Source organism: Idiotropiscis lumnitzeri, chromosome 10 (genome assembly GCF_059441095.1).
Source record: "Idiotropiscis lumnitzeri isolate Australia: NSW breed Sydney's pygmy pipehorse chromosome 10, RoL_Ilum_1.0, whole genome shotgun sequence".
Classification (NCBI taxonomy): Eukaryota; Metazoa; Chordata; class Actinopteri; order Syngnathiformes; family Syngnathidae; genus Idiotropiscis; species Idiotropiscis lumnitzeri.
The window spans coordinates 9,070,526-9,096,052 of record NC_142400.1 but is presented as its reverse complement, the minus strand read 5'-3'; the positions used below and the strand labels follow the sequence as shown (position 1 = coordinate 9,096,052).

The following is a 25,527-nucleotide window of genomic DNA, read 5'->3' as shown; positions in this document are numbered from 1 at the left end:
TGTGTCTGGCTCCAATAATGATTTGTTGTTCACTGTACACGGTGTACTGTGCTGGTCTAAAAACCACAAGCCTCTGGCGTTAAAAAAAATCTCCAACTAATCTGAAAAATCACAAGTCTAATGAATTTAGTCCGTTTACAATGTTAGCAAAGCCATTTTCCGAGCGTGTCCGATGACTTATCTTATCAGTATGCACTATGCAAGGTATGAAAAGAGGGAAAAGCTTGTCTCCAAAATGTTTGTATGAATACAGTATCACTAACAGTTAAAAAATTATTGTTACATTAAACTTTTGTACTTAGGTCACATTTCAGAGTCTGTACTTTTGACTGTTGAGTGCAATGATTGAATTAGTAATTTGGGCCCTTTTTAATGCACGTATCTGCACTTCTTTACGGTTTTGAAACTGGGCGACACCATACCCCATTCTACAGGTGCACCATAATAGGAAGGGAGAGGTGATAGGGGCAAAGCCGAGAAGTGCATTGATAGATAGTATTGTGTGAATTTGTGTTTTTATGCAAAAAAAATATTGCCCAATCTTCATCAGTTCTGAATTATTTCCCTTATTTGTGTCGCGATCTGTCCAATTCCTTCTTTTTAACTTTTTTTTTTTTTTTAGCAAACTTGAGGTGACTATTCCACAGTAGTTTCTGCAATACCCCTCGAGTGCGAACAGGTAACAGTCTATAAGTGTTTCCTCAACTGCGAGACAAGAACAATTAGCACCTCGGCAATCACGCCTTCTGTTTCCTCGGGCATGGTATGTTCTTAAAAAATAAATTAGAGGTACAAGATGGGGCCAGAAAGGGCAGTTGTTTGTTTTTTAGAGAACATTTTACAAATGTAAAACTGTCTGGTTATTCTGGCCGTTTTATCAAAAAATGAGAAACGCCACCTCTGATCATTATAAGTGAATGAGAAACTGTGTGTAATACAGAAGTAAGCGCAAGCTCGCCCTACCGCCCACCAACGAGGGTCTCCCTTAACTGCAACCATCAAACCAACCAGCTGGCTCGAACTCCCTCGCTCTCGCTCAGTTGCTGCCGTTTGTGTGTGTGCCAGCGCGAACAGAGAGAGCGAGCGAGCGAGAGAGAGAGGGGGGAGCGTTCTAGTTGGAGTGACGTCACCTATCCCATGGCGTCACATTGACGTAGCGCATACCAGGCGCTCTATTGGAGGCTGAGCCCACATAAATGGACTATTTGACTTTCTTCCCTCAGACGGCGCGCATAAACAAAGTGCACACTTTGCAAAGTGGCGCTCACAAAGGGACGGAAACAGACACTCGCTCTCGCAGCCAAGTGTTACCATTTCTCATTTTTTATGAACACTTAAACTACTTTTGACAAAAGAGTAAGAAGGGAAACAAGAAACTTTTCCCGTGTTTTTCCACTATTCGCTTTTTCTCCTTTTTTTTTTTTTACACTTTCGACTTTTTGGTGATTATTGTGGATGGGAAAAGGATACTTGATGCGAGCTTGTCATCACACGTAAAGACGGAACCTCCACAGCAAAGCAGTAAGTAATTTGTTGATGATCAAAAATGACACACACGTGCCCAACTATGACAGTACGTCCGATTATTATGAGCTTAATACGCTTTGTACGACCGAGCGGTGATCCAAACGTGTTGATCAGTCAGACTCGGCTCCGAAACGAGTTCCATTCAATTTATTTATTAAATTTTTTGACGCGCAGATAGTCTCCGGTTGTCATGGAGATGAGATGCCTCATTGTGGAAGGTTTAAAAAAAAAGAAGCTGTTGCAATCTTTTTCCCAATTGTGTTCAAAATCAGCGTTTCAGCCAATCTACAGAAGTGTCAGGTTCAATCACAACGTACAAGTCAACTAAATTCGTCTTTTTTAACAGCATCACTTCCGGTGTCCTTCTGAATTCTTACTAAGTTGACTCAAAGTGCCACTGTTTGTCTCAATTAGACTGCAATCCACTTCAGTTTGTTTTTACACGTTAGTTTCTCGCCCCTTTTTAAACGTGTCTGTTTGTTGGAATCACGCCGCTTTATTGGCGCAAGGGAGGGAGGCGAGTCAGCACCGGGGGTTTACCGGCGCTCCGGGTGCGTGTTTTGCAGCTTCTGTGCGGCTCTCTTGGTTACCGGTGCGCGCTGAGCCAAAGAAAAGCTCCTCATATAGCGCTTCCAACTCAAATGAGTTCTAACCTGTTATCTCATTCAATGGAAATAAATAAATATTTTTATAGTTGTTGTCTCAAAAATGACCATTACTCGTTTTAAAGATAACTTGCAGTGTTTCGTGATGTTATTACCGACCATAGTAGTGTTTTTTTAATATCTACTGTCAGCGTGAAGACAACTTTCTGGACTTGGGCGAAAAGGCATGAGTGATACTTATCTAAAAGCCACAAGTTGTTATGCTTCACTTGAGTTCGTTCCGCCTTAATAATGGAATACTGTAAGTATTTTTTATGATCCTTACAGCTGTGTGAAGGTTGGAGTTCCCCACTGCACAATGAATACATTGCTTCCAGTGTGTTGGAACTGTCACTGTCCCATTTATGGCATGTAAATGTGTCTTGGGACTGCGAGTGTGTGGAGGTTACAGGTCATAAGTGCATAAAGACGCAGATTTGCAGAATCTCCGTTTTGACCAGAGGGCGGGTGTGACGGAAAGGGGGCGCTCTAAACCTTGAAATCCCCGGTGTGCCGTGCGTCCGGCGAGGCGAGGCAGCTGGAGGCGCACGGTGCACCTGAGTTCCTTCTTCTTCCTCCTTTTCTTCTTTTGCATTCATGCATGCATGCATGCGCGTGGCTGCGTTGGGTCATGCCGTCAGCCTCCCCTTCTGGATGAACCCCCAGCAGACCAACACGGTGGTGATCAGAAGCGAGCGCCAGCAGCTTCTTGCACACACTCCGTTGCGCTTATAAACGTGCTCACTTGTCTGGGTTTGTATGTGTCTGATTCTGAGGTCAGAAGGCGTTTGGATGCAGAGTAAAAGTTTTTGCACGCCAAAGTGCTGATATTCATGATTTTAAAAAATGGTTTCATATCGGGGCGAAATTGAATTGAAATCCTGTTTGTTGATAATTTTGGTGTTATGTTTAGGGGTCACTGTGGATCTTTAATTCTAATGTAAAAAAAAAATACAGTTCCTAAAGGTTAATTCTGATAATTACTTTACAGGTACTGACCCGAAGTCATCTTCACTCTCTCTGCTCTAGACACAGGTTCGGAAAAGTGCCCCCAGCCGAGCTCGCAGTCCCGGCGATTGGAGCCTTCCGCCGTGAAGCCCGACGAGCCCTGCCCGCTTCAGGAGCACCGAGCCGCCCGCAGCCACGCCACCCCACACGCCCGCACACCCAGCACCATTCAGCGCGAAGCTCTCACGCCAGGTACACTCAAACGTTGCATTTCTTTCTTTCTTTCTTTCATTCTTTCACCTATGCGCATGTAAAAAAAAAATAGCGCAAGGGTCCCACTTAAAGATTTTTGAATTTGTTGTCTTTTTGTTTTTGCATGAACGCAAGCGGTGTCTGTGCGTGCGGCAATTGCCGACTGTTCATTTCACACACGTGTCTATATATATATATATATATATATATATATATAATTTACAGTAAAACAGAGTAATCCGAATCTTTTCTTCGCCTATAAATCTCCCGGCTTTAAAATTCATCTCGTGTCATAAAATGAGCTCTCAGTTACACTGTCACTGACAGGGTCTCTGCTTTTCTGTGTATGTGTTTAATGCAATTCAACTGCAAACAACACTCGTAAAAAAAGAAAAAGTTTTTTTTTTTTTTGTAATGATGTGTGCAACCTCCATGTTTTTATTTGTTAGATCTATGGCATTCTGACAATGAACAAGCGCACTCAGTTATTGGAACAGCTGCAGTTTGTCCAGTTGAAATGCGCACCTCGAGGTTAGAGACTGTCTCCCTTTACTTCGCTGTGTACTGCTGCACAACTTGTGTGTCTGACTCTGCTTGGGTTCTCTTTCCTCTTGCTTGCACGCGCGCACACACACACACACACACGCACACACACTCATGCAAACACACGCATGCGTGATTGCAAAAAGAAAATAGCAACGTGAAAGTGGTGTTAGAGAATTTATTTATTTTTTGCTCGTTTTTGTGACATAAAAAAACATTCTACAGTTGTGTTGCACAATTGCGTGCATGGGAGTGTGTGTTACCAAGGGAGGACTCCATATTGAAGGCCAAACCAGAATGAGGTGGTTTTACTGGTTTTCCTCTCATGAGATGCTGGCGTATGTTTTTGGCAGGAATGAGCGTACACGGGTTTATGTTTACATCCCTAACACCACACACGCCAACAGGAATGTAATTTGTGTATTTGTTTTCACGCCCACACCCACACACACACACACACACACACACACTTAAGTCACACGCACACACACTTAAGTCACACGTGTCTTTCTTCACCTGAGGCTGTCGGTGCAGTTTAAAGTTAGACGATATGTTTTTGTTTGATGCCGCCTTAATTCCTTCATCTCGCCGTGAGTGCATAAAGCGATGTGACACAACAGGTGCGACACAATCCACCTGAGGCTCGACCTACTGGTGGTGCGAGCTTCCTCACCACTGCGCACTTTCTATTTTCTCTCATATATATTTTCTGCACGAGTGGTGCAGGATCTCTGCGAACGTTGAGCGAAACATATTTAAAATACAGTAGAACCACTAAATTTGAGCGACGGGCTTTCCCAGGAGGCTGACCACTCATTTCTTTCAATTTAAGTACAATTCCTTCCATAGAAAAATAATGCAAATGGAGAAATCCATTGCCATCATGCACCCACTATCAACTTTACAGGTGATATTTTAAGTAACAAATTTCTTGACTTGAATGGCTCTATTTTCAAAGCGTAAATGTGCTGTAACACAATTATCCAGATTTCTGTACAGCATAAGGCTCGCTGCGTGTGTTTTCCAATCTAGCAGACCGGTCTCCGCCAAGATAGACGGGGCCCAAGTATTTTTGAGTGAGACAATTTGGCGGCGGAAAGTGGCTCTATACCGTAAACCCACTCAGACAATGTTTACGTGGCCAGTGTAGAGCTGACAGCTGGTCTAATGCAAAAAAAAAAAAAATCATAAATATGTGAACGATAGGCATTATATCCTCTGTATATAAATAATTTTTAAATCATCCCACAGGGCCGCACTGCTGGGGTGCATTAACTATCAATGGGGTGCGGGATTCCCCTATGTCGACATTCGCACTGGATTTAAAGGGAATGAAAGGAGCCACTTGGATTGGCCAAGATCGGATTTGGCTGCGGCCACGCCCATCGTGGCACAGCCCTCCTTTTTGCAGATCTGTCGGCCAGCGCTCATCTGCGCAATTATCAAAATTGTGTCGAACCCGCTTCCGCATACAGATGTGCCACGCGCCACGCGGGATTGAAAATGAAAAGAGAGCCCAAAGAATTAAAGACACACCTACACTTAAGCATAATGACAAGGAAATAGATTGCGCAAGATTGTGTTGTTTTCTTTATTCAATATTGTTGAGTAGCAGGAATATAAATGCAAACTTCATTCTTATTTAGTCTTTATTTTCCAGAATTGTGGTTATCATCATGACATTTCTGCTCTTCACCAGTTTTGGGTTGGTGGAAAAATATCCATAAAAGCAATAGCAAAATGCATGTGTGAGAGCGAAACGGTTAAGGTGCTCATTCACCTGATTTTTACACTGTATGTAGCTCGTTAGATCTCGGAGGTTTTGCACAACTTTAAAGACAGGTTTTTCCTGAAAATGATTGCAGAATTCTGTATTTTATGACCTCAGAGGTTCCATTGTATTTTTTTCACCTCTCTTGATAAATCCTTGAATGTCATCAACTGTTATTTTAAGGAACTTGGAAAAAAAAAAGATAAAACTACTGCAGTTATCGAGAAGGATTCCCCCTATTTCGACAAATTAACAAATGCAAATTTTTACATGTGTGTGTGCGTGTTATTGTGTGAGTCATACTTGAGCTTTTGAAGGCTCCACAGGAACGTTGCCCTTCAGGAATAATGTCATTGTCTTATAAAGACGCAAATTAATGTGCTTCTCCGCCCATTTCCGCCATGAGTAACGCTACTGTTGGTCATCGGGCGTCACCGCCTTTCAACTTCGAACTCAATGCTTTTTGTACCTTTTAATAGACCTATGACCTTTAAACGGCCTTTAAAACCCCCCCGATATGCACATGTGGAAGTGGATGGAAGTATCTAGAAGTGCTTTACCCACAGCCGGGCTAATATGTCCCGTATTTGACTGGACAAACATGAGGAGGGCTATTACGGCACATAGTGCGCATGAGGGTGTCAATGGTAGAGTGGCTGTGTTGACAGTTCGCGCTCATCCACAGACACACACAGACACACACGTGCAGGCGCATGACGTAAAGGGGGTCTGATAAGGATATACACTAAACACACAAATTAAGTGTGGCGGTGATCAAATCAGAAGGAAGTCATAGGGACTGGCGTCTGCTGCTGTGCGTGCGTGCGTGTGTGTGTGTGTGCAAGCATGCAGCACCACTATGACGTGCCATTATTATTCAACTTGACCTGTTTTAGAATCTAGCTAACCCACATGCAGAGGTCATAAACTTGCCCCGCTCAGTGGCTAAAAAGTGGCGCGTGGGGAGTCTCTGTACCCGAAATACACAAGCACAGCTAATGAATGTGGCAATCATTGCCAAAAACTTGTCAAATATCCACAATAGTCACCTCCTTGTAGTATCATATATAATATGTAGCTGCAGGGGTAAGGGCAGCTTCCTTGACATTTGACCATATTGTCCTTGATTCTATAAAAAAAAAGTAGAGTAGTAGTAAAGTGGCACCTTAAAACATTGTTACCTGATAAGAACACCAGGAGTTTCGGTTTTCTGTGGCAGCTGGTTGGTTATGTGTGCAAGGGTAAATCGCCTGGTGTGCGCTATGAGTCGCTGAGTGCATTTTTTGTCCCGTTCAGTTGCGTTTGGCCACGTCGCACATTGTGTGGTGGGCCTTAGTGCCCGTTTTTACTTTCTTGCTTTCGTGCATTTCTCCCAAAAAGAGGGAAAGTGTGCTTGCTTCAAGTCTATCCATTTGTCAGTTGAAGTTGACTGTAGAACTGATACATTGAACAAAAGAGAATTGACTATTTTATATTTGAACAAGAAAATGCCCAGCATGTCGCGCTACAAATTGTATCCTATAGTGAAGTTGCACACCTCTTAATTCAAGTGTCTATTAAAACAATCGCTTCGCAGTCCGCAATATAGGAGGGAACGAATGATGATCCAGTGGGGGAATACAACAATTTCAACAACTGTTCCAATTGAGCTGTGCATTTTTTTTTACTGTTAATCCCCAATGTGTGCATGTCTGTTTCACAGCTCTTGGCCTCACACTCTGCTGCGCTGCATCAATCCTTGTTGAAGTCATGCTCCTCTGTTCAAAAAAGTGATTAATTAGCGTGTCATCACATTCTCCTCCCCAACTAATGACACTCGAGTCCTAACATTGTATCACAGCTTGTTAATGATATGTTTTCGTTTAGGCGTGCCGGGATGTCTCTTAACTGTCCCCGTGTGCTGTGGTTTCCCAACAGACATGCCCTGCGTGCAGGCTCAGTACGGGCCCACCCCCCCAGGCTCCGCCTACTCCGGCCAGTCCTTCGGCTACCAGGGCGACGGCTACGCTTCTGACCTCATGACCTCTGACTACACCAAGCTGGACCTGGGCGGAGGTGAGATCTCCGCAGCGGCCGCTACCACCTCCCTGCCCAGCTTCAACGTCTTCGTGGAGGGCGGCTATGAGCCCAAGTCGTCCTGCCTCTACCAGATGCCCCCGCACAGGCCCACCATCAAGAAGGAGGAGGACAGCTACCCAACAGCGCCGCAACTGGAGGCCCTGTCCTCCTCCGCCATGTACTTTAAACAGTCTCCCCCCTCCACCCCCACCACCCCTTCCATGGCTCAGCAGCCCGGCGCTTCTTTCCTGTGGGAGGAACACACCCTGGTCCCTCCCTCGCACCCCCATTCCATGGGCTCCAGCCTAGATGCGGGCTCCCTCAAGTCGCCCCGCTTTCCGCACTTCTACCAGCACTCGCCACCCCACAGCGGAGGCAGTGTAGGGGGCTACGACAGTCTAGGAGGAGGCCTTGTCCGCACTTCCTCCTCCTCTTCCTCCTCGTCTCCCTCGGTCTCCCATGCTCACGGCCCGCCCCTGGAGCAGCAGCCCATGTACCAGCTGCACCGCGGGGCCGGGGGCACCAGCCTCGCGTTCCGCTCTCTGGCTCTTGGTCCCTGTGGCCCCTTACTCGGGGACAGCCTGCCCTCGCCCCCGCCTCGTGGCCCCCAAGGAGAGGGCACTTGCGCCGTGTGTGGGGACAACGCGGCCTGCCAGCATTACGGCGTCCGCACATGTGAGGGCTGCAAAGGCTTCTTCAAGGTAAAAGCAAGCACACTCATAGAACTGCTGGATCATAACTAAACAAAATTGTGTGGGATAGCTAATCCAGCACTGGGTCCATTGGGGACTTAATCAATGTTGGGTTATTTATACTCAACACATTGTGTTGAGAGTCACTGATGGTGTAGTGGTACACTCGCCCGAGTTGTGTGCTGTGCGGGCAGCGTGGGTTCAGTTCCCACTCAGTGACGGTGTCTATGTCTGCCCTGAGACTGGCTGGCGACTAGTTCAGGGTGTCGTGCGCCTTTCGCCCGTAGTCAGCTGGGATAGGCTCCAGCACCCTCCCGCGACCCTGTACAGGATAAGCGGTGTGGATAATGACATGACATGACATTGTGTTGAGGATTTGACCCAGCACATTGGGTCAAGATTTTGATCCAACAAGGTACTAGCCTCAAATCTTCAGCCTGTCCAAGTCCAATGTGCATTTTAGTTAAAATGAATATCACGCTATAATATTTACTTCAAAAACATGGAGTAATAACATAAATAGAATGTAAATAATAAAAACATTTGTGCAGCATAATTAATTAGATGTTGGTCCTTCTGAGGTGTGGAACTTGGCCTCTCAGGGGCAGTATAATGAAGTCATGCAGTCGTATGAAAATAAGACTTTCGCAACACCTGCAACTCTGCAAACCACAGTTACTGCATAGATGACATTTTTTTGCAGAGGATAAAGAATATATGCTATGAATATTGTCATATTGTCCGTCTGCATGTGTTGATGCTTAAATATCCGGTATTGCTTAAAGCATTATCACACCGCCGCAATTATTGTAAATTTATCACGGCCTACCATCGCTACGGAAAAGTAAAAATCATGTGTCACGCAAGTAGATGTACAATTCACCAATATGACAGTATTTGGACAAACAAGCTATAACTTGTAGTTCATTTAAAGTAATTTTCTTCAGTCGCCCCAACCTTGAGCCCCACTCTAAATTGTCTGAAGAGTCATTATGAAAGCACAGAACACCCACAGGGGTCGTCGCTCCCGGCAACCAAGTGGCCAAAGTGTGTGTATGGCTTGCGTGTGTGAGATTTATGTGAGAACACGCGCTCTCTCTCTAAGACAACCAAGAAACAAATCCCCCCCCCCACCTCCACCGCCTCAATGCACAGACACTCCAGATAAAATACAGTGAGCGTATTCTAGGAACGACATTCTCCTTTATACAATCGTGTTCCCATCTTAGTTTGTTTTGAATCAGCGAGCGCAAAATTACATGCAGCGCTCATGATATGAGTCACTTTATAGATTGAGCATAACACATATCCCACGTACCATGTGACCACGAAACGCGCAAATTCTTACACACACAGTACTATCGTTATACATCACCAAAAGAGAGTTGTTTGTCAGACTTACTTTTACTTTTTAATGTAATCTCTATAAAGCGCCGTACACCGAATGTGATGCATTGCAGTGCAACATCATTTTAAACTACGTGCACAATAATAAACATATTGTCAAATGAATACCCCTTTCATGCAGAGTTCTGAATTTGAATGCATCTTTTGTAATTATTAGATTTTAAATGTGGCGATAAAAAAGTGTGCTATAAGTCACCTATGTACAAATTAATTACAATTTATTCAAAATGTATATAATTACATATATGCGTGTAAGATAAATTATAATTTCCGGTATTGTTGCTGGATGCAAGAGAGGAAAATTAAGAGTCAAAGCAAGAAAGCAGATCTAATTGAATAATGCCTCTGGTCGTTGTAAATGATTATCGTTCTTTTCAATTAGTTTCACAATTTGTTTTTATTTACTAATTAATGAAAGCAGTGTCTGATTGCGGCGTGGCCGGGGGGGGGGGGGCTGTCTGTCTGCTGCTGTACTGCCTATCAAGCCTTGTTTGCTCTTATGCACACTTAGCGCTCAAGCCACCCATCACATTTGTGCACTACTACACTTGTCGAAACACAGCAATTTTGAATGCGCTTAATTTACTCCCTGAATCATATCCGCTAAAACGTGCACATGGTGGACATGTTCTTTTCCATATCATCAGGCACACTCGATTATCACCATGTTTTTATTGTCCCCTTAAAAATACATTACGATTCAATTATAGCAGGAGCGGTGTTAGTACAATTTGCACCACATTTTCACAGTGAATTAATTTAAGCTCTCAAATGAGTTAGCCTTTCTTCTTTTATTACTTAGGCGGAATGCTTTGCTTTGGCCTGTTCTGAATTTTGGAGTTCAATCCAGATATCGGTTTTCAGATAAAGCTGATTTTGTCAAGGCACTGTTTTTCCACGCACATCCTATTATTGACTGAAATTGTGTATGCATCATTGCTGGGAGGAAGGAAAAGAAAATCTCCCTTTACTGATGTGTTTTCCATACTGGAAACAATTGAATCAGTTCAGAAAAGCATACACAATAAATCTGCGAGCCATAAATCTGCCCTGCATCAACTCGTACTTGATGGACACAGAGCACAGAGCTCTGATTGCCCCTGATTAAGAAGCAGAGGATGGGAGGCAGGGAGGGAGGAAAATCCCCGAAGGCTTTTAATTTAAACCACGGCTATTAGCACATGTTACATGTCAAGAATTTGCCTCAGCATGCCTCTGTGCTGCTCCTACAGCCCTCACAATGAGTATGCTCCTCTTTCGGTAATATAGTCCATTCAAACCTAATCCAAATCAACATTTACTGTCTGTTTTCGTGCTGTTTTTTTTTTCCTTAAAGGAAGTCTCTCCCACACAAGAGCCACACTTGTTTCACTTTCTGACGCTTTTGCAAGTTAAACAATTTAATCGCTCCTTCAAAAACAAAACTTCTCGGTGGCCTATGCTGCATTTTTGGAATCAGTTGACTACTTCATTAGAGTGCAAGCACAAAAATGAGACAGCATACACTCATGCAGGCCCGCTGGTATACACTGCTGGAATGTCCTCATACACACAACTCCATTTTTTGACATATGAATATCCGTGGCTAACAAATTACAGTAAGCATACAAAAAATGTCTTTATTATTTAAAATGCATTATTATAAATTGAGGTGATTTCATCGTTTGTGTGTTCACCAGCACATAGTCTAATGGAGGTCACTGAGGACACCTCAGCTGAGACGTCATACACACGCTTTAGCGGGCAAAGTCACCACAACAAACAGAGACAGATATGCACACACACAGACATGAGAAGCAACACTCACACTCCTCCTACCCACCTGATTCAAACGATCAGGATTTTTATCAGTCTTGTGCAAAGCTTGCTGATGAGTTGATCGTTTGAATCAGGGGTGTTGGAGAAGGAAAACAACTAAAAATGGATGATAGGGGTCCTCGAGGACCTGAGTTGGAGACCCCTGCTCTGATGTCTCCACTTCCACAGTCACCCCTATTTACCTTTAGATATTTATTCTGATGCAATGTACAAGAAAAAAAGAAATGGTTGGTAAATGCCAACGTAACAGACCACTAAATGAGACGTTCACATGGTGATGATGGAACAGCATGGAAACGGCTCCCATATGGCATCAGCACCCCATTACGCGTCAATCCGCCAATCGCGCCGCAGCATACGGAATGATTGGTGTTGGACATGGTTGACTCGAGGGTTTTTTTAATTGGATGCATTTATTTTATTCTGTTAAAGAAGAGGGACAGTTTCCATGTGTGTCAGTGTGTCTGTTTTACAGTCGTATTAGCTTATTGAACATCGTAGGAATCATCAAGATTGTTCTTGCATGCAAACATTTCAAAGGCAGGGCTATAATTACGCGTCAACGGCGCACAATTTTCCTGGAAATTAGATTTCAATATACTGTATGTACATAGATAAAACAAAAAAATATCATCAAAGCTTAGTTCAAACTGTTCCCACAGTGAACCTGTGATGTGTCCATTTTAAATTGAATTGCTTTCTATGGAAAAACATGTCCAGATTTTTGATCCGAAAAACACTCCAAATGTTTTTTTTTGTTTGTTTTTTTTTTAGTTTTAAGCAAAAATATTTTTTTCATTGCCATGTAGTGACTAATTGGATTGTACGTTTCTCATCGTTAATTTTGTCACTGTCCGACGACTTTGCAACTTTTTTTCACAAAAATTGCCTACGATGGAAGAATAGATGGACGTGGATATTTATTTATGTAGACCAAACACGAAAAATATACATCGCCACATTTGTCTCATTGAAGAAAAAAAACACTTAATTAGATGGTGGCCACATACACGATTGCACATCTTGCATGACGTGCCACCTCAACTTTTATATGTAGCCGAAGTCCTTTACATAGAGCTGTTTAAGCATAATTTTTGCGTGCCCATATCCTCATGCGCGGGGACTGCAAAGACCATCACTACCATTTTTGTTATTGTTGTCCAATGTGAGAAGCGCACATGGTCCCCACGCGGCCCGTTTCTGATTTCATTTTAATAAGGTCAGTAATAATCGCGCGAACCAGCCGAGGAGAAAACAGCTCCCTCGGGGCCCATTGAGAGAGGCGCGACCCCGCGAGGCCCCCGAGGTGCCACGAGCTGACCCGCGAGCTTCACAAACAATCTGATCACGCAGCTCCTTCCTTCCTGCGGGAGCCTCCTCAGCACGCCACGCGCGCGGCCACCATTGTCAGGCCCCACGCTAATAAAATTGTCCCCCCTGCAGGCGATGCTTGTTGGGAAATTAATTTTATCTAATTATACTGATGTCAGCGTCGCCTTTCAGCGCGTAATTAAAAACTGACCTGCGAGCTTCTGCTTTCATTCTTTGCCGGCAAAGGAGGGGAGAGCTTGAATTGAATTTAACATATCAAATATTTGGTGGTTGATTGTGTTTGGAGGCTGATTGTTGGAATGTCCGTTTGGTCTTTTTTTTTTTTCTTCTGTAGCGAACTGTGCAGAAGAACGCCAAGTATGTGTGTCTGGCCAGTAAGAACTGTCCTGTGGACAAGAGGAGACGTAACCGCTGCCAGTACTGCCGCTTCCAGAAGTGTCTGAGTGTGGGCATGGTCAAGGAAGGTAGGAAGACTTTTAACAGACTTGTGATAACGATGGTGCATCAGCAGTCATCCAGATCTCAAGTGATGCACCCAAAACTGAGATATAGTAGTTGTGTTATTCTGTATCCCACCGGACTTGGATCCAATGTAACTTTTCCAAGGTTGTACAGGTGTTTAGCCAATATATCCTATATCAAACACCAGTGAAAAGGCCATTAAATGCAAATTTTGGGACTCTAAAATGATTGTTTGGCCTCATCAAGAGGTAAAAAGCCACTTTCAAAGAGTATAAAATAAGTATATTTCATTGTTAAGAAAAAAAGTGAAGACACCTTTAAAATCAGGGTCAAAAGTAAGTGTGTCTGTAAGTAAGTCTGCATCCTAATTATGACATCATGCAACAGCAACGTCCTTTAGCAACAAGTCCCAGAAATTAGTTGGCAACACTGGTCCCCCTCTCGATCTCACAGCAAAAACAAGCACCTGTGTCTCCCATCAACAAGTGTGCAGCCGCAACTCACACTGCCACCTGCTGGCCGGTAGCCTCCAATGTGGGAATGCTGCAGGCCACCTGGGCAAAATAACTTCCTTCCACTTTCTTTAGCACCCCCTGTAAAAATACCGATAACAGAATTATCAGCTTGAGGACAGACGTTCTTTATGCATGTTGTGTAAACACGGATCGTTACGCCAAACAGGCGCTTCATTATCCACGCTCACGTTGACTCCATTTGCTCCACAGTGGTGCGCACTGATAGCTTGAAGGGGCGTCGTGGCCGTTTGCCCTCCAAACCAAAGAGCCCCCTGCAGACAGAGGTGGCCCCTCCCTCGCCACCCCTCAGCCTGATCTCCGCTCTGCTCAGGGCTTATTCGCACTGCACACCCCGTGACCTTGACTACAGCCAGGTAACACTACAGGGGTGCAAATGTGTGGCAAGTGAAAAGCTCCATACAGGCATTAACGTCATTTCCCCTTTTCTGTGCTGTTTCTCACGCAGTTCAGCGTTGCTGACCCTCCCTCATCCTCCTCAGACGCGGAACACATCCACCTGTTTTACAGGCTCCTCACCATTTCGATGGAGACAACACGTTGCTGGGCCGACCGGCTGCCGGGCTTCTCTGAGCTCCAGCGGGACGATCAGAACTTGCTAATAGATTCTGCCTTCCTGGAACTGTTTGTCTTGCGATTGGCTCACAGGTGAGGAAAAAAAAGTAACAGCATGTAAATGATGAGAACTTTAACTTGAAGTCTGTGATTTTCACTTCTAGCCTTTACTTTTTTTTAGCACATCAGGTTTTTGAGTTATTTTTTTTGTTTTAAGTTTGACCAAACTCAGCCATACAGATTTTACAATACATCGCAATTTGTAGTTAAGATGTTTCAGAAAAATAATTGCAAAAATATTCACCAATAAAACTTTATTTGCATCTCTGATTAAAAACATTTAGTAAAAAAAATGTGGCCAGTGTTATCGTCCAGTAAAGTACAGCATGTGCTGCTGCGTTGTTGTATCTGGAGCTGAATGGTCAGCCATATGAAGGAAATTATGAATGGAGTCGGTGTCTATGACAGCAGCTACACCCACAGAGTTCCGCTAGTTCGATGTGTGACGCACAAGCAGGCTTTGTGTGCGTCTGTGCATGTGTGTGTGAGTTGTTTCTAGAATTGACAGGATCAGAACCTCTAAGAAGCAGGTCAGCTGACAAGTTACAGTAGGAAATTCATGATCAATTCAGCTGACTTGCATTAAAAAAAAAAAAAAGCCTTAACTTCATATACGGCTGCTTGGTGCCATTAGGACTCCCCCTGGGGCCATCTTGAGGTGCAGCATTGCCACGGTTACTGCTCTGCCCTGCCAAGGCATGTGGCTGGTTAAATTTATAGCGAGGAGGGGGCTCGGCCTACAAGCTCATCCTTTTGTCCCTACTGTCGTCTAGGGCCCAAAAAAACAACACAGTCAGACACACTTACTCACCCAAACACACACACACACATTGATGATGTACAACTTTGTTCTCCTGCACCCTGCGAGGTCCAGGTGCAGGGTGGGTAGAAGATGGGTGGTGGCATCACAGTCCCAGCAGGAGGGGAAGGCTCAGGCTGGGACTGTGAATCACCCCAAACACAGGACTCATGGAGACCTCGTTCACACGCACACACGTACACATGCTCGGAGAATGGAACACACATGGCACCGTACGTCCCTATTAACTGTTGATGCTGCGTTGACCCTGCGTTGAACTCGGATGCCTGTCAGGCCCCCCTGGTGCGAGCGTATGTCTGCATGTTCGTCAGAGTGCATGTCAGTGTGTATGCGTGCGAGGAAATTTACTCCTCCGTCGCCGTACGAGCGCCCCCGTCACCAAACAGTTTCTGTGGTTATGGGTGGGTTGCCGTGGCGACACGGTCGTCAGGGGTGAGCGGAATGTGTGGCAGAAATCCAACCGTATATAACGTGGATGTGGGCTCGCCGTTCTCTGGCACATGAGCGTCCTTAGATACATGCGTCACATGCGAGCGTTGGTTGAAATCGGCTTTAATATGCTACAAATTGAGGATTTTCACAGTTATTTTTCCAGCAGCGATGCATTTCATCTGATTTTGCCCATTTTTTGACGTCACACATTCCGAATTCTTATTTGGAATGTTTTGGTTTCGCCACGTCACTGCAGGCTGTAATTTGATCATTCTGATTATAGGCAAGCTGAAATTGGTTTTAACAAAAACTTGGTCATTCTCAAAATATGCTGTAAGGTATATTTTTGACCTCTGTTATGATTAATCCACCGTATATAGATCTTTAACAAAAATACAATTATTGTTGAATTGTCAAATATACTCTACAACAAACCTCTATTTTATTTTATTTAAACTATGGTTAGCTAAAGGTTATGCTTCACTTTATGACAATTTAAATCAAGGCACTTTTCATGTGGAGTATAAAGGATCTTTATACATCGTTGAGACCAGACAAATGCCCACAAGAGCATAAAAAAAGAAAACTTTGGATTTAACACTCACGAGGTGTTAATCGATTCAGTGACTATTTAACAATCGAGTAATTGTTTAAAGACATTGTTCACTTAGAATGGTCCACATCCCATGATGTCGGCCTCTCTACAGTAATTACTTTCGGTAGTCATTCATGAAAGAAGACTGATTATCTTTTGTCTTTAACCAAAACAAGACAGATGCAAAAAGTGTAGTACACTGTAATGCAAAGGAAAATGTTATCCGATTATTCAATTTATCGATGGAATAACTGACAACTTATTCACCAATTCAAATCATTATTAAATTAAAATGCTCATTCCACATGACAAGATTTCCAAATCAATGCAGGCATTTTTCATAAATACTGCCCCCCCACCGCCCCACCTAATTTCGCAAATGTCAGCTTTTCAATGCGAGTGTGCCTCAACCTACTCGGTTAATAGAGACATAGTTCCTTATACAAGCGATGTACAGTATGATAAAAGTATTCTTGTAGTAGTGGTACAACTAAAGCAAAGACTAAAAAAGTGCCTGTTTGCAAATAGACTGCGGTAAACGGCATAAGTGGGGAAAACCACTCACGGTCGAGGCGAGAAAGGGGTATAACAAATGGATAATTCAAGTTTTATCGTCAAGAACAGTTCAAAGTCGAGAGACGTCATTATTTCCAAAGGGTACAATGAGAAGATTATTATTGACCTTAAATGGGAAATTCACTTTCTACTAAATTTACAGTACATGCAGAAATGTAGCACAGCATGAAGTAAGAGGAATATTGTACCAGATTTCACCCTTCTTAGTTATTTCGAGTTTAAATTTGTTTTCCCAAGCACATACTGTATTTTAGCTCATTTTACCTGCGTCTTCCCTTTGTTTGGGGGTCTATTTACGAAGGCTCCTAATAAGAAGGAAGCATGCTGTTTAGTCAGGCACTCATAAAGAGCGCTTTATAGCCCTCGCTTACTCTCCTGCTCCCTCTCGTTTCTGTGTCATGAGTAACTGTAGGAAGCCTTTTCATTTCCTCATTAAGGCATATTTCCATCGCACGCAGCGGTCAAAGCACTTTCAAGTCATACCCGTATGGGCTCCTTATCCCAGCCGTTCATTCCCACATCCCCAGAAATGGCGGAATGTTTCAAAACGCCATCATTTGGAGAACGCGCAACTCAATCGGCTGCATGGCGGTGTTTGATGTTTGTCCAAATTGTGTGTGAATGCATATGCTGCCAACTTTGTTGTATTGCTCTGTGCTACTTGAGTCCAAGTATTACATTCAAGGGGGGCATCAAGAGGGGTCTCAATGGCGAGAATATTTTGGACAGAAGGCAGTTTGGAGGAATAATAGTTTGCTTGCCTGCCTCAGAACACTAGGATTCCTGGTTTGAATCTTGGTTTTCGCTGGCTTCTTCCAACATTCCAAAAACATGCATATGAGGTTCATTGGAGATTTAATCCCTGGTGTCAAATCTAAGATAACACTCAGATAAAATATCATTTTAGGTTGCCTACTAAAGTGAATAAGGTGTTTGTTTATTGCTAACAAATTTGTGTCTTCCAGAAAATCTGCACAGAAATTTGACATTTTCGTTACTTTGACCGGTTCTACGAGCAGTTCTAGTTCTGATGTCTGATTTCAAATTCATTGCATTGTTAGAAATGTATACAATAACAAGCAAATGAGGTGGCTGTGACGTATATGTAATCACATGACAAGGTGATTCTAGATTGTCCGTTTGAATGTAAGTGTCAATGTTCGTTTGACTTGACTGTAAAAAAAAAAAAAAAAATAAATAGTTAGCTCAAACATTCAAAGCAACAAAAAATTAAATTAAATTAAAACAAAATGTGGACAATTCAACAAAATATTTTGTGTTTTGGTGTTGTTAAAGTTATCTAAAATTAAATACAACAAAATATTTTAAGTATTGGTGTTGTTAAGATTAATCTAAAATTAAATACAAAATTCTATATTAAATTTAAAAATGTCTTGTCTTGTTTCGTTGTCCTACTTAAAAGATATAAGTAAAACCAACCAAGCAACTTAGGAGCAAATAACTTACTTGCTGAGTAGTGCTAACTAACATTGATGCCATAAATGACAATAATTTACATCTTAAAGTTGCTCGAACTTAAATTATTGTTTTAGCACCAAAAAAAAAAATACAAGTTGTGTTTTTGTTTTTTTTTTACACTATATATATGTGTGCTGTGTGATTTTCAATGAAAAAAGGCCCTAGAGCTAAACAACTTGTATTTTCCCTACTTTTTTTCCAGGTCGATGCTGTCGGACGACAAACTGGTGTTCTGTAACGGTTTGGTGCTGCACAGGTTCCAGTGCCTTCGTGGTTTTGGAGAGTGGCTGGACTCCATCCGAGACTTCTCCACCCATCTCCGGAGCCTAAACCTGGACGCCACCTCCTTCGCCTGCCTGGCCGCGCTCGTGCTGCTCACAGGTAAAAACACACAAAGTGCGTAAAATGATTACGCCGTGGGTTTTGAGATATACACGTCCAGTTTATGAGACCAATGTTTACTATGGAAGGCATTATTTTAGCCTCGTACTTCCGTTTGTTGTTTATGTTTGGCTGATTGAATGTGACAGCGATCAGGTGGACGAATCCCCTCGGTGACACACACACACCCGTTCTCACACTAACATAAACCTGATACCCATAAGCACCTGCTGCACCTGCCTGACACCTGCCGCTCTAATCAATGTGCATGTGTCAAACATGCAGCAGAGCGAAAGCACGTGCAAGGACGGAAGAAAGAGAAGCAGGAAGTGTGTTGTAAATGGGCTTAAGCACTTTTCACCTTCGACAATCAATGTTTCAGTCTTAATTACCAAAAACGTAAATTCAGGGAACAGAAACAGAAGGTGCAAAACAAATCACAACCTGATCATATTCCCGTTTCGCAGTGCATCGGAATATGTGAAATGGGATTTTCCATTAAATTAAAATCTGGATTAAATACGGATAAATGTGGTTTAACATTGCCGCTCCTGACCTTGAATGATACTGTGCAAAAAGTCTTAGGGCACACTTTGATGGTTTGAAGCACCCGTGTCTTTTCACATCAGAGATTTTGATCAACACAAAATAGTAGCACACATAATGATAACAATGTATTTGTAATTATTTTTTTTTTTTATCGCCAAACTTTTGTGCTCAAGGGCCATATTTGATAAATTTGAGTTAAAAAATTTGAGTAAAGAGTAAATACTAATAGAAAAATAGTAATTCATTCTAATGTTTTATTTTTTCCTATTAATTTAATTAGAATTAATTAGAATTAAAATGAAATACAAATGTGAAACTGTTTGTTGTAAAATATTGATAAAATATTTACAAAAGACACAACAAACTATTTCCTGAGACAAATTTATACAAATAAATATATTGTGCAGTGCTTTTTAATTATAAATCATTTTATAATAGTACGGAGTGGGTAATTCTTGACACACAACCCAAAACCCTTCATAAGGATGGCGTCGTTTTGAAGTTGGTCCTAGGAAGACCCTACCACATTTGCTGAGGAAATGGACAAAGCTGTTTGAAAAGTCAACAATCCACCCCCCCAGAATCCGAATTGTACTGCCCATTTCTCCATCATCCTGCATTTAACACTCAACTGTTCTTTGGACTAACAAATCACTTTTGTTATTCGGCTTTGGTGGAGGTTTGCATGCTACTGTACTGAGTTGACGGTCTACTTGAATATTATTAGTAATTCATTGCTATTACAAAGAGTCGAATGGTGGCCTATCTCTCCAACAGATTGTGGACACTGTTTGTTGGCGTGTTACACGTGATTTACTAAGATTGTGATCTTTAACCAAGATCCCAAACTGCGGGTACGAAATTGCGTGTGTTCTTACTTTAATCCAGGGGCACGCAAAGCAAAGTGGTTGCCCTGGGCGAGTACCTGATTTTCATGCACTCTAAAAAAAATTGTTGACGGAAGAGTTGTCATGATGATGGAAATTTTAAGTACATAATCACACATCAATCACAGAAGGACGCTCCTTCATGATGGCGCTACACTTTGCATGCCACTGCTTTTATCAACGACTGGTTTGCAGCAGGTGTAAAAGTGGTGGAGGTTTCCATATTAAATGAGGGTTTTACGCTTTATGTATTGCTGATGGTTTTCACCATGAGAAATTTGAAAGAAGACTACAAATGCTTGTTTGGAATGATGAAATTGGAATTGGAAAAAATGAACCGAAGGATCTGATCATTTGAGTGAAACAAACAACTGGATAAAAGCCATGCTTTGTTTGACTGAGAACGACCCAGATGGACAGAAATGAGTTGAAAGGTGTTTTGTCATACATAACATGGCATGACTCCTTCTTGTGACTGGCTCCAAGTGAGCCTTTGGATCGTTCAGTAACTACAACAATGCATTGATGAAAAGTCTGTATGTTGTGAACATTTTGTTTCCAGCATTTCAAAAATGCTCATTCTCATGCTCATTTTGCATGCGCTGCACTGGCACTGATTTACGTGTTTGTTTGCACCTGCCTTTCATACTACAAAGGTAATGGCCACTCACGACGCACCTGTTTTCTGGGTTTGGTCATGTGACGTTCGCAAGATGATCCCTTAAGTAATGTGATGTCAGTTTCAGTTGATAGCAAGTAGCAGTACAAGTAAAAATGGCTGCCATTAAGGAAGAAAATGTGTGGATTTTGTTGCTTAATTTATATTCCACAAATGCAATATCAATCAAGAATTTGTGTTTAGACTAGTAGGACTTTTGACATGCCTTCCCCTTTAAAGTGGCAAAATGAAATATCGCAATTTGCTTCAAGTTTGCAAAATCACATTGCACTTGCTAAATTCATCTATTTCCATATTAGCCTCCCACAACGATGAATATGAACTGCGCAGTAACTTACTGCATTTGACAGAAGCAATCCACCGCACACGAAGGATCAAGCCAATATACATACCCGAACATCAAAACTGTGAGGCGGGCGTGCAAACCCCAAAACAAATACGATAAAACTAAGATATCTCATCAGGATGTATCCATGCAAATATCACAAGAATGTCTAATTCTTTAAATAAATGTGTGACACGTGAAAGCCTCCCCTCGATGCAGACTTTATTTACCTCCAGCCCCCCCCTGGCCCTTTGCCTCCACCTTCACTTCCTCTGTCTAAAGCCCCCAACACAAGCTCCTCTCTCCGGGGGAGCACTTAACTCTGCGCCCCATCGACCAGCCCACCACGGAGCGCCGCTCTGCGTCGGCGTCTCAGCGCCACCCCGGCAAAGCACGCAAGCACACTGCCAAAGCAACCGGGCCATCGACCAATTCAGAGTGGCCTGTGTAGAAAGGCAGCCATCGATTACCCCCCACCCCACCGCACCGCCACACACACGCATGCACACACACCTCCACCACAGGAGCTGCAGCACATCAGGACAAGGGAGTGAGTGCGTAGATCTGAAAGACACGTTGAAAGGCGGGCTGGAGTGACTCGGCAAACAAAAGAGCCACATAAACAAACAATAAATAAGCTTCACATAATGGATATCTCAAAGTGGTCTGAGCCACGGCCTCCCTGCAGCGCCCGTGTGTGTGTATGTGTGTGCATTGGGGGCGGTGGACACCCTGTGCTCTGCAGAATGAGTTAGTGTCACATTAAACTCGGTTTGGGTGCCACTGGAGTTGCTATGGGCACTCGTCTGTGTGTGTGCGTGTGTCTGTGTGTGTGTACGTTTGCGCGCGTGTGTTTTCTAATCTAATTTGGCTGCTCACAGGGCCGAATAATCAGCTAATTGTTGAGCACTTTTGTCTTTGTCAATGTCTTGAATTGCAGGGAGCATTTGTGTGCCAGCAAGTGTTTATATATATCTGTCCTTTTGGTGTGTGTGTGTGCACACAGCATGCGGGGGGGGGGAGCTTATTAGGTTAGGCGTTGTATTGATCTGTAGTGAGTGAGACAGGTTAAAGCCTGTTAAGAACTTGAGCCATACAGGCTAATGAGGTGCAATTCAATATAAAAGAAGATGTAGCAATTGCTCTTTCAGCTGAATGAGCTGATTGGGCTTGCAAAGGGTGGAACATGTCCAGCACATTTACAGAAACTTTCCATTAGGACAGATTTGGGAAGTATTCAGTTGGAGATGTTGGCCAGTTTTTATGGGAATTAACATCAAGCAAACAGAATAATGAACATTTTTGTTTTTCCACAAGACGGAATGCAGGCACGGAATTAATTTCCAAAAACCTTTCATGAGAGGTTTGTCTCAGCAATTTCAGAAAGTTCAACAGTTTCCTTGAGACTTAAACACAATTAACTGGGTAGTTACTGACTATAGAATATATTACTATATCAGGGATTGTATTTGAAAAACAAAAAGGTCATACTGAGTCATGCAAAAATGGGTTTTGAATTAAATAGAACTGACTTGAAAAGTGAGCTAACTTATCCAAACTTGATCGTCCAAGATGTTCTTTAAAAAAACAATTGACAGGGAATATAGTGCGATTCAGCATATCCAAACTTAATAAAGAACATATTTTAAAGGCGGGTAAAGTTGCTAAAATCCTTCCAAGGTAAAATCACCTGAGGCAATGAAAATATTCCAAAGAGCAACTTTGGGATAATCTTTACAAATGACATCAAGATAATCGTGAACATTTTAATGCAAGCAAAGTCAAACACATACATAAACATTTCCGGAATGTTTGTTTGATAAGTTTAAATGAGGAATTTTGCATGTCGGAAAGACTAAGATATCGACGAAACTGCTATTTCAAATTTTCTCGTTTCATTCAAGTTAATTCCTATTAAAGGGGAAGTCAAGTCAGATATGTTCTTCACAATAATATGTTCTATGCACCCTCTCTTCTAAACTCAGCATATCGTGTTTGTGGAATATGAATTAACTAGCAATATCCACCAGTTTTTATCCATCTCAGTGGGTGGCTATTTTGCCATCGACTGAAAATGGCTTCTCAGTGCCTAAGGGCTCAGGTAACAATCAATCACGACTCACTCGTTTGGCTTTGGTCGTGTGACATTCGAAAGATTAGCCTTGAGGCACTGTGATGTCATTTTCAATCGACAGCAAGTGGCAGTACGAGGCAAAATGGCCGCCTCCTTAGCAGGACTAGTGGGAACACGTGGATCATATTATTGTAAAGATTTTTCATGTATTCTAAGTGGGATTTTGCAATATCTGCTGTACATACATTCAATACAGCTAAAGTATACAGTTAACGATAACAGCGCTTGCACAAAACATAAATGAAACAAACTGAAAAAAACGATAAAAGTCAAGTCGATATCGATGATGTCATTGATTTTTTTTCAGGAGGGATTAAAAATACAACTCACCATTACCCTTGAGTTGAATGTTATTAGAGGCATGTTTCTCTTTATGTTCCATACTCCATGGCATAGCGTGCACGATGGGAACATCTTGTGCTGTTTAATACATTCTTCTCCTAACGTGTCGTTCCCAGAGCAAGTTCCGGGCCTGAAGGACTCCAAGCGAGTGGAGGAGCTGCAGAACAAAGTGATTTGTTGTCTCAGAGACCACCTGGGCTGCGGCCCCTCTTCATTGTCATCCAAGGCGGCGCCCGCCCTGAGTCGTATTCTGGGATTAAGGGCAGAGCTGCGCTCCCAGAGGACTCAGGGCCTTCAGCGGATCTTCTACCTGAAGCTGGAGGACCTGGTGCCACCGCCGCCTTTAATTGACAGGTTCTTGGACACTTTGCCTTACTAATGGCGAAGGATGGAGATGAGGGGCAAAAAATAAAATAAATTAAAAAAAAGATCATGTCCAGTATGAGGACAATAACAGAGTCACTTTGCTGTGATGCCAACAGGATAACCACAAGCAAACTCCCTCCAATGGACCATCAGTTAAATCGACACTTTTTACTAGTGTTAAAAAAAAAGAAAAAGAAAAAAAAATGCTTCGCCACTTCTGATTTTCACTTGGAAGCTGAGATGGATGATGGAGGATGAAAGACTTGCACTCTGGATGGGAAAAACAAAAAGAAAGAAAGTTAGTCCTGTTTCTATGTAAACTGGCCTGTTTATCCAGTGTGTTGAATTCACTGGTCGGGAAAGGTACCATAATTGACAACACCAGCGCAGGTGATGCACTCTGTCTCAAAAAGAGAAAAACAGAGCTCAGTGACAGTTTGGACGTGCAAATACATCTGACACAATATTCCAATAACACGGTAAATGACTTCTTGATTGATTCCAAGAGCAATTTCTGACTGCTTTCTCATCACATATGGAAGTGACGCGTAAGGAACGGTTTAATTTCAAACTCTAAATTATTTGAACGCAAAGACCTGTCCTATATTGTCAATAGAGTTCAGAAAGCACGAGAGAGAAATCTGGCTTTAGAGGAGAAACTGTGCACTAATGATTGATGACTGCTCACTGAGACTTGAAATGCTCATTTTTGCGTGCTTATTTTACTCATACGGAACTGATAGGAGACAGAAATGGGCTTCTGAAGCACTTACGGCCTGCAAAGGGCAAGAAGCACCGACACACACCCGGCCTGCTCCCCCCACTCAGAGAGCGGAGGAAAGGAGGGTGCTCGACAGATAGATCCACGGAAGAAACATTCCGCTGTCTTTTTATATTTCTCATGTGGCGGTGTGAGTGTGTGCATCTTAATGTGTGTGTGTGTGTGTGCGTGCGCGTGCGTGCGTGTCAGAGAAGCCAGCATCTTCAGCATGGTGTGTTTTTAAGCTGTCAAAAACCAGCTTGCCTCGTGTGTTTGTGTGTCTCACCCCACTGCCCCCCCCCCCACTCACGGCAGCAGTGATCTTATGAGAAAAAAACAAAAAGAAGCAAATTCTATAGATATATAAATATATAAATATACAAAAACTAATATTTTGAAGTGTTTTTAGCTTTTTTCAAATATTGTGGTACGACATGTGCATTGTTTTCAAAGAAGAGAAAAAAAAACTAAAGAAAAAGTTCCTGTTCTTTTTTTTTTTCATTGTCCTTTGATTTGAGTTTCTTGTTTGATTTTTTTTTTCCTCTTTGGTTCACTGGATTTTCTGTTCAGCACTTTGAAATCATAAACTAGTTCTGATTA

General features: G+C 42.6%; 1 protein-coding gene across 2 annotated transcripts; it reads left to right on the top strand.

Moving 5' to 3' along the window:
- The first annotated feature begins 1,351 nt into the window (after positions 1-1,351).
- On the top strand, positions 1,352-25,527 carry nr4a3 (nuclear receptor subfamily 4, group A, member 3). Of its 2 annotated transcripts, none has more exons than XM_088307613.1 (8): positions 1,352-1,521; positions 3,201-3,371; positions 7,603-8,444; positions 13,327-13,456; positions 14,180-14,343; positions 14,436-14,635; positions 18,707-18,885; positions 23,918-25,527. In XM_088307613.1, the coding sequence occupies exons 3-8, from the start codon at positions 7,605-7,607 to the stop codon at positions 24,178-24,180; spliced, it is 1,776 nt and encodes a 591-aa protein (XP_088163739.1). In that variant the 5' UTR covers positions 1,352-1,521; positions 3,201-3,371; positions 7,603-7,604; the 3' UTR covers positions 24,181-25,527. The 2 variants fall into 2 exon arrangements, with proteins under 2 accessions (XP_088163739.1, XP_088163738.1); XM_088307612.1 differs by lacking the exon at positions 1,352-1,521 and adding an exon at positions 3,821-3,902 and having other exon boundaries at positions 3,234-3,371.

Bases quoted from the DNA above. Each gene is read 5' to 3' on its own strand.
- nr4a3 (XM_088307612.1), top strand. From the start codon at position 3,839: ATGAACAAGCGCACTCAGTTATTGGAACAGCTGCAGTTTGTCCAGTTG. The intron at 3,903-7,602 runs GTTAGAGACTGT...GTTTCCCAACAG, and splicing joins GTTGAAATGCGCACCTCGAG to ACATGCCCTGCGTGCAGGCT. The intron at 14,344-14,435 runs GTAACACTACAG...TTTCTCACGCAG, and splicing joins GTGACCTTGACTACAGCCAG to TTCAGCGTTGCTGACCCTCC.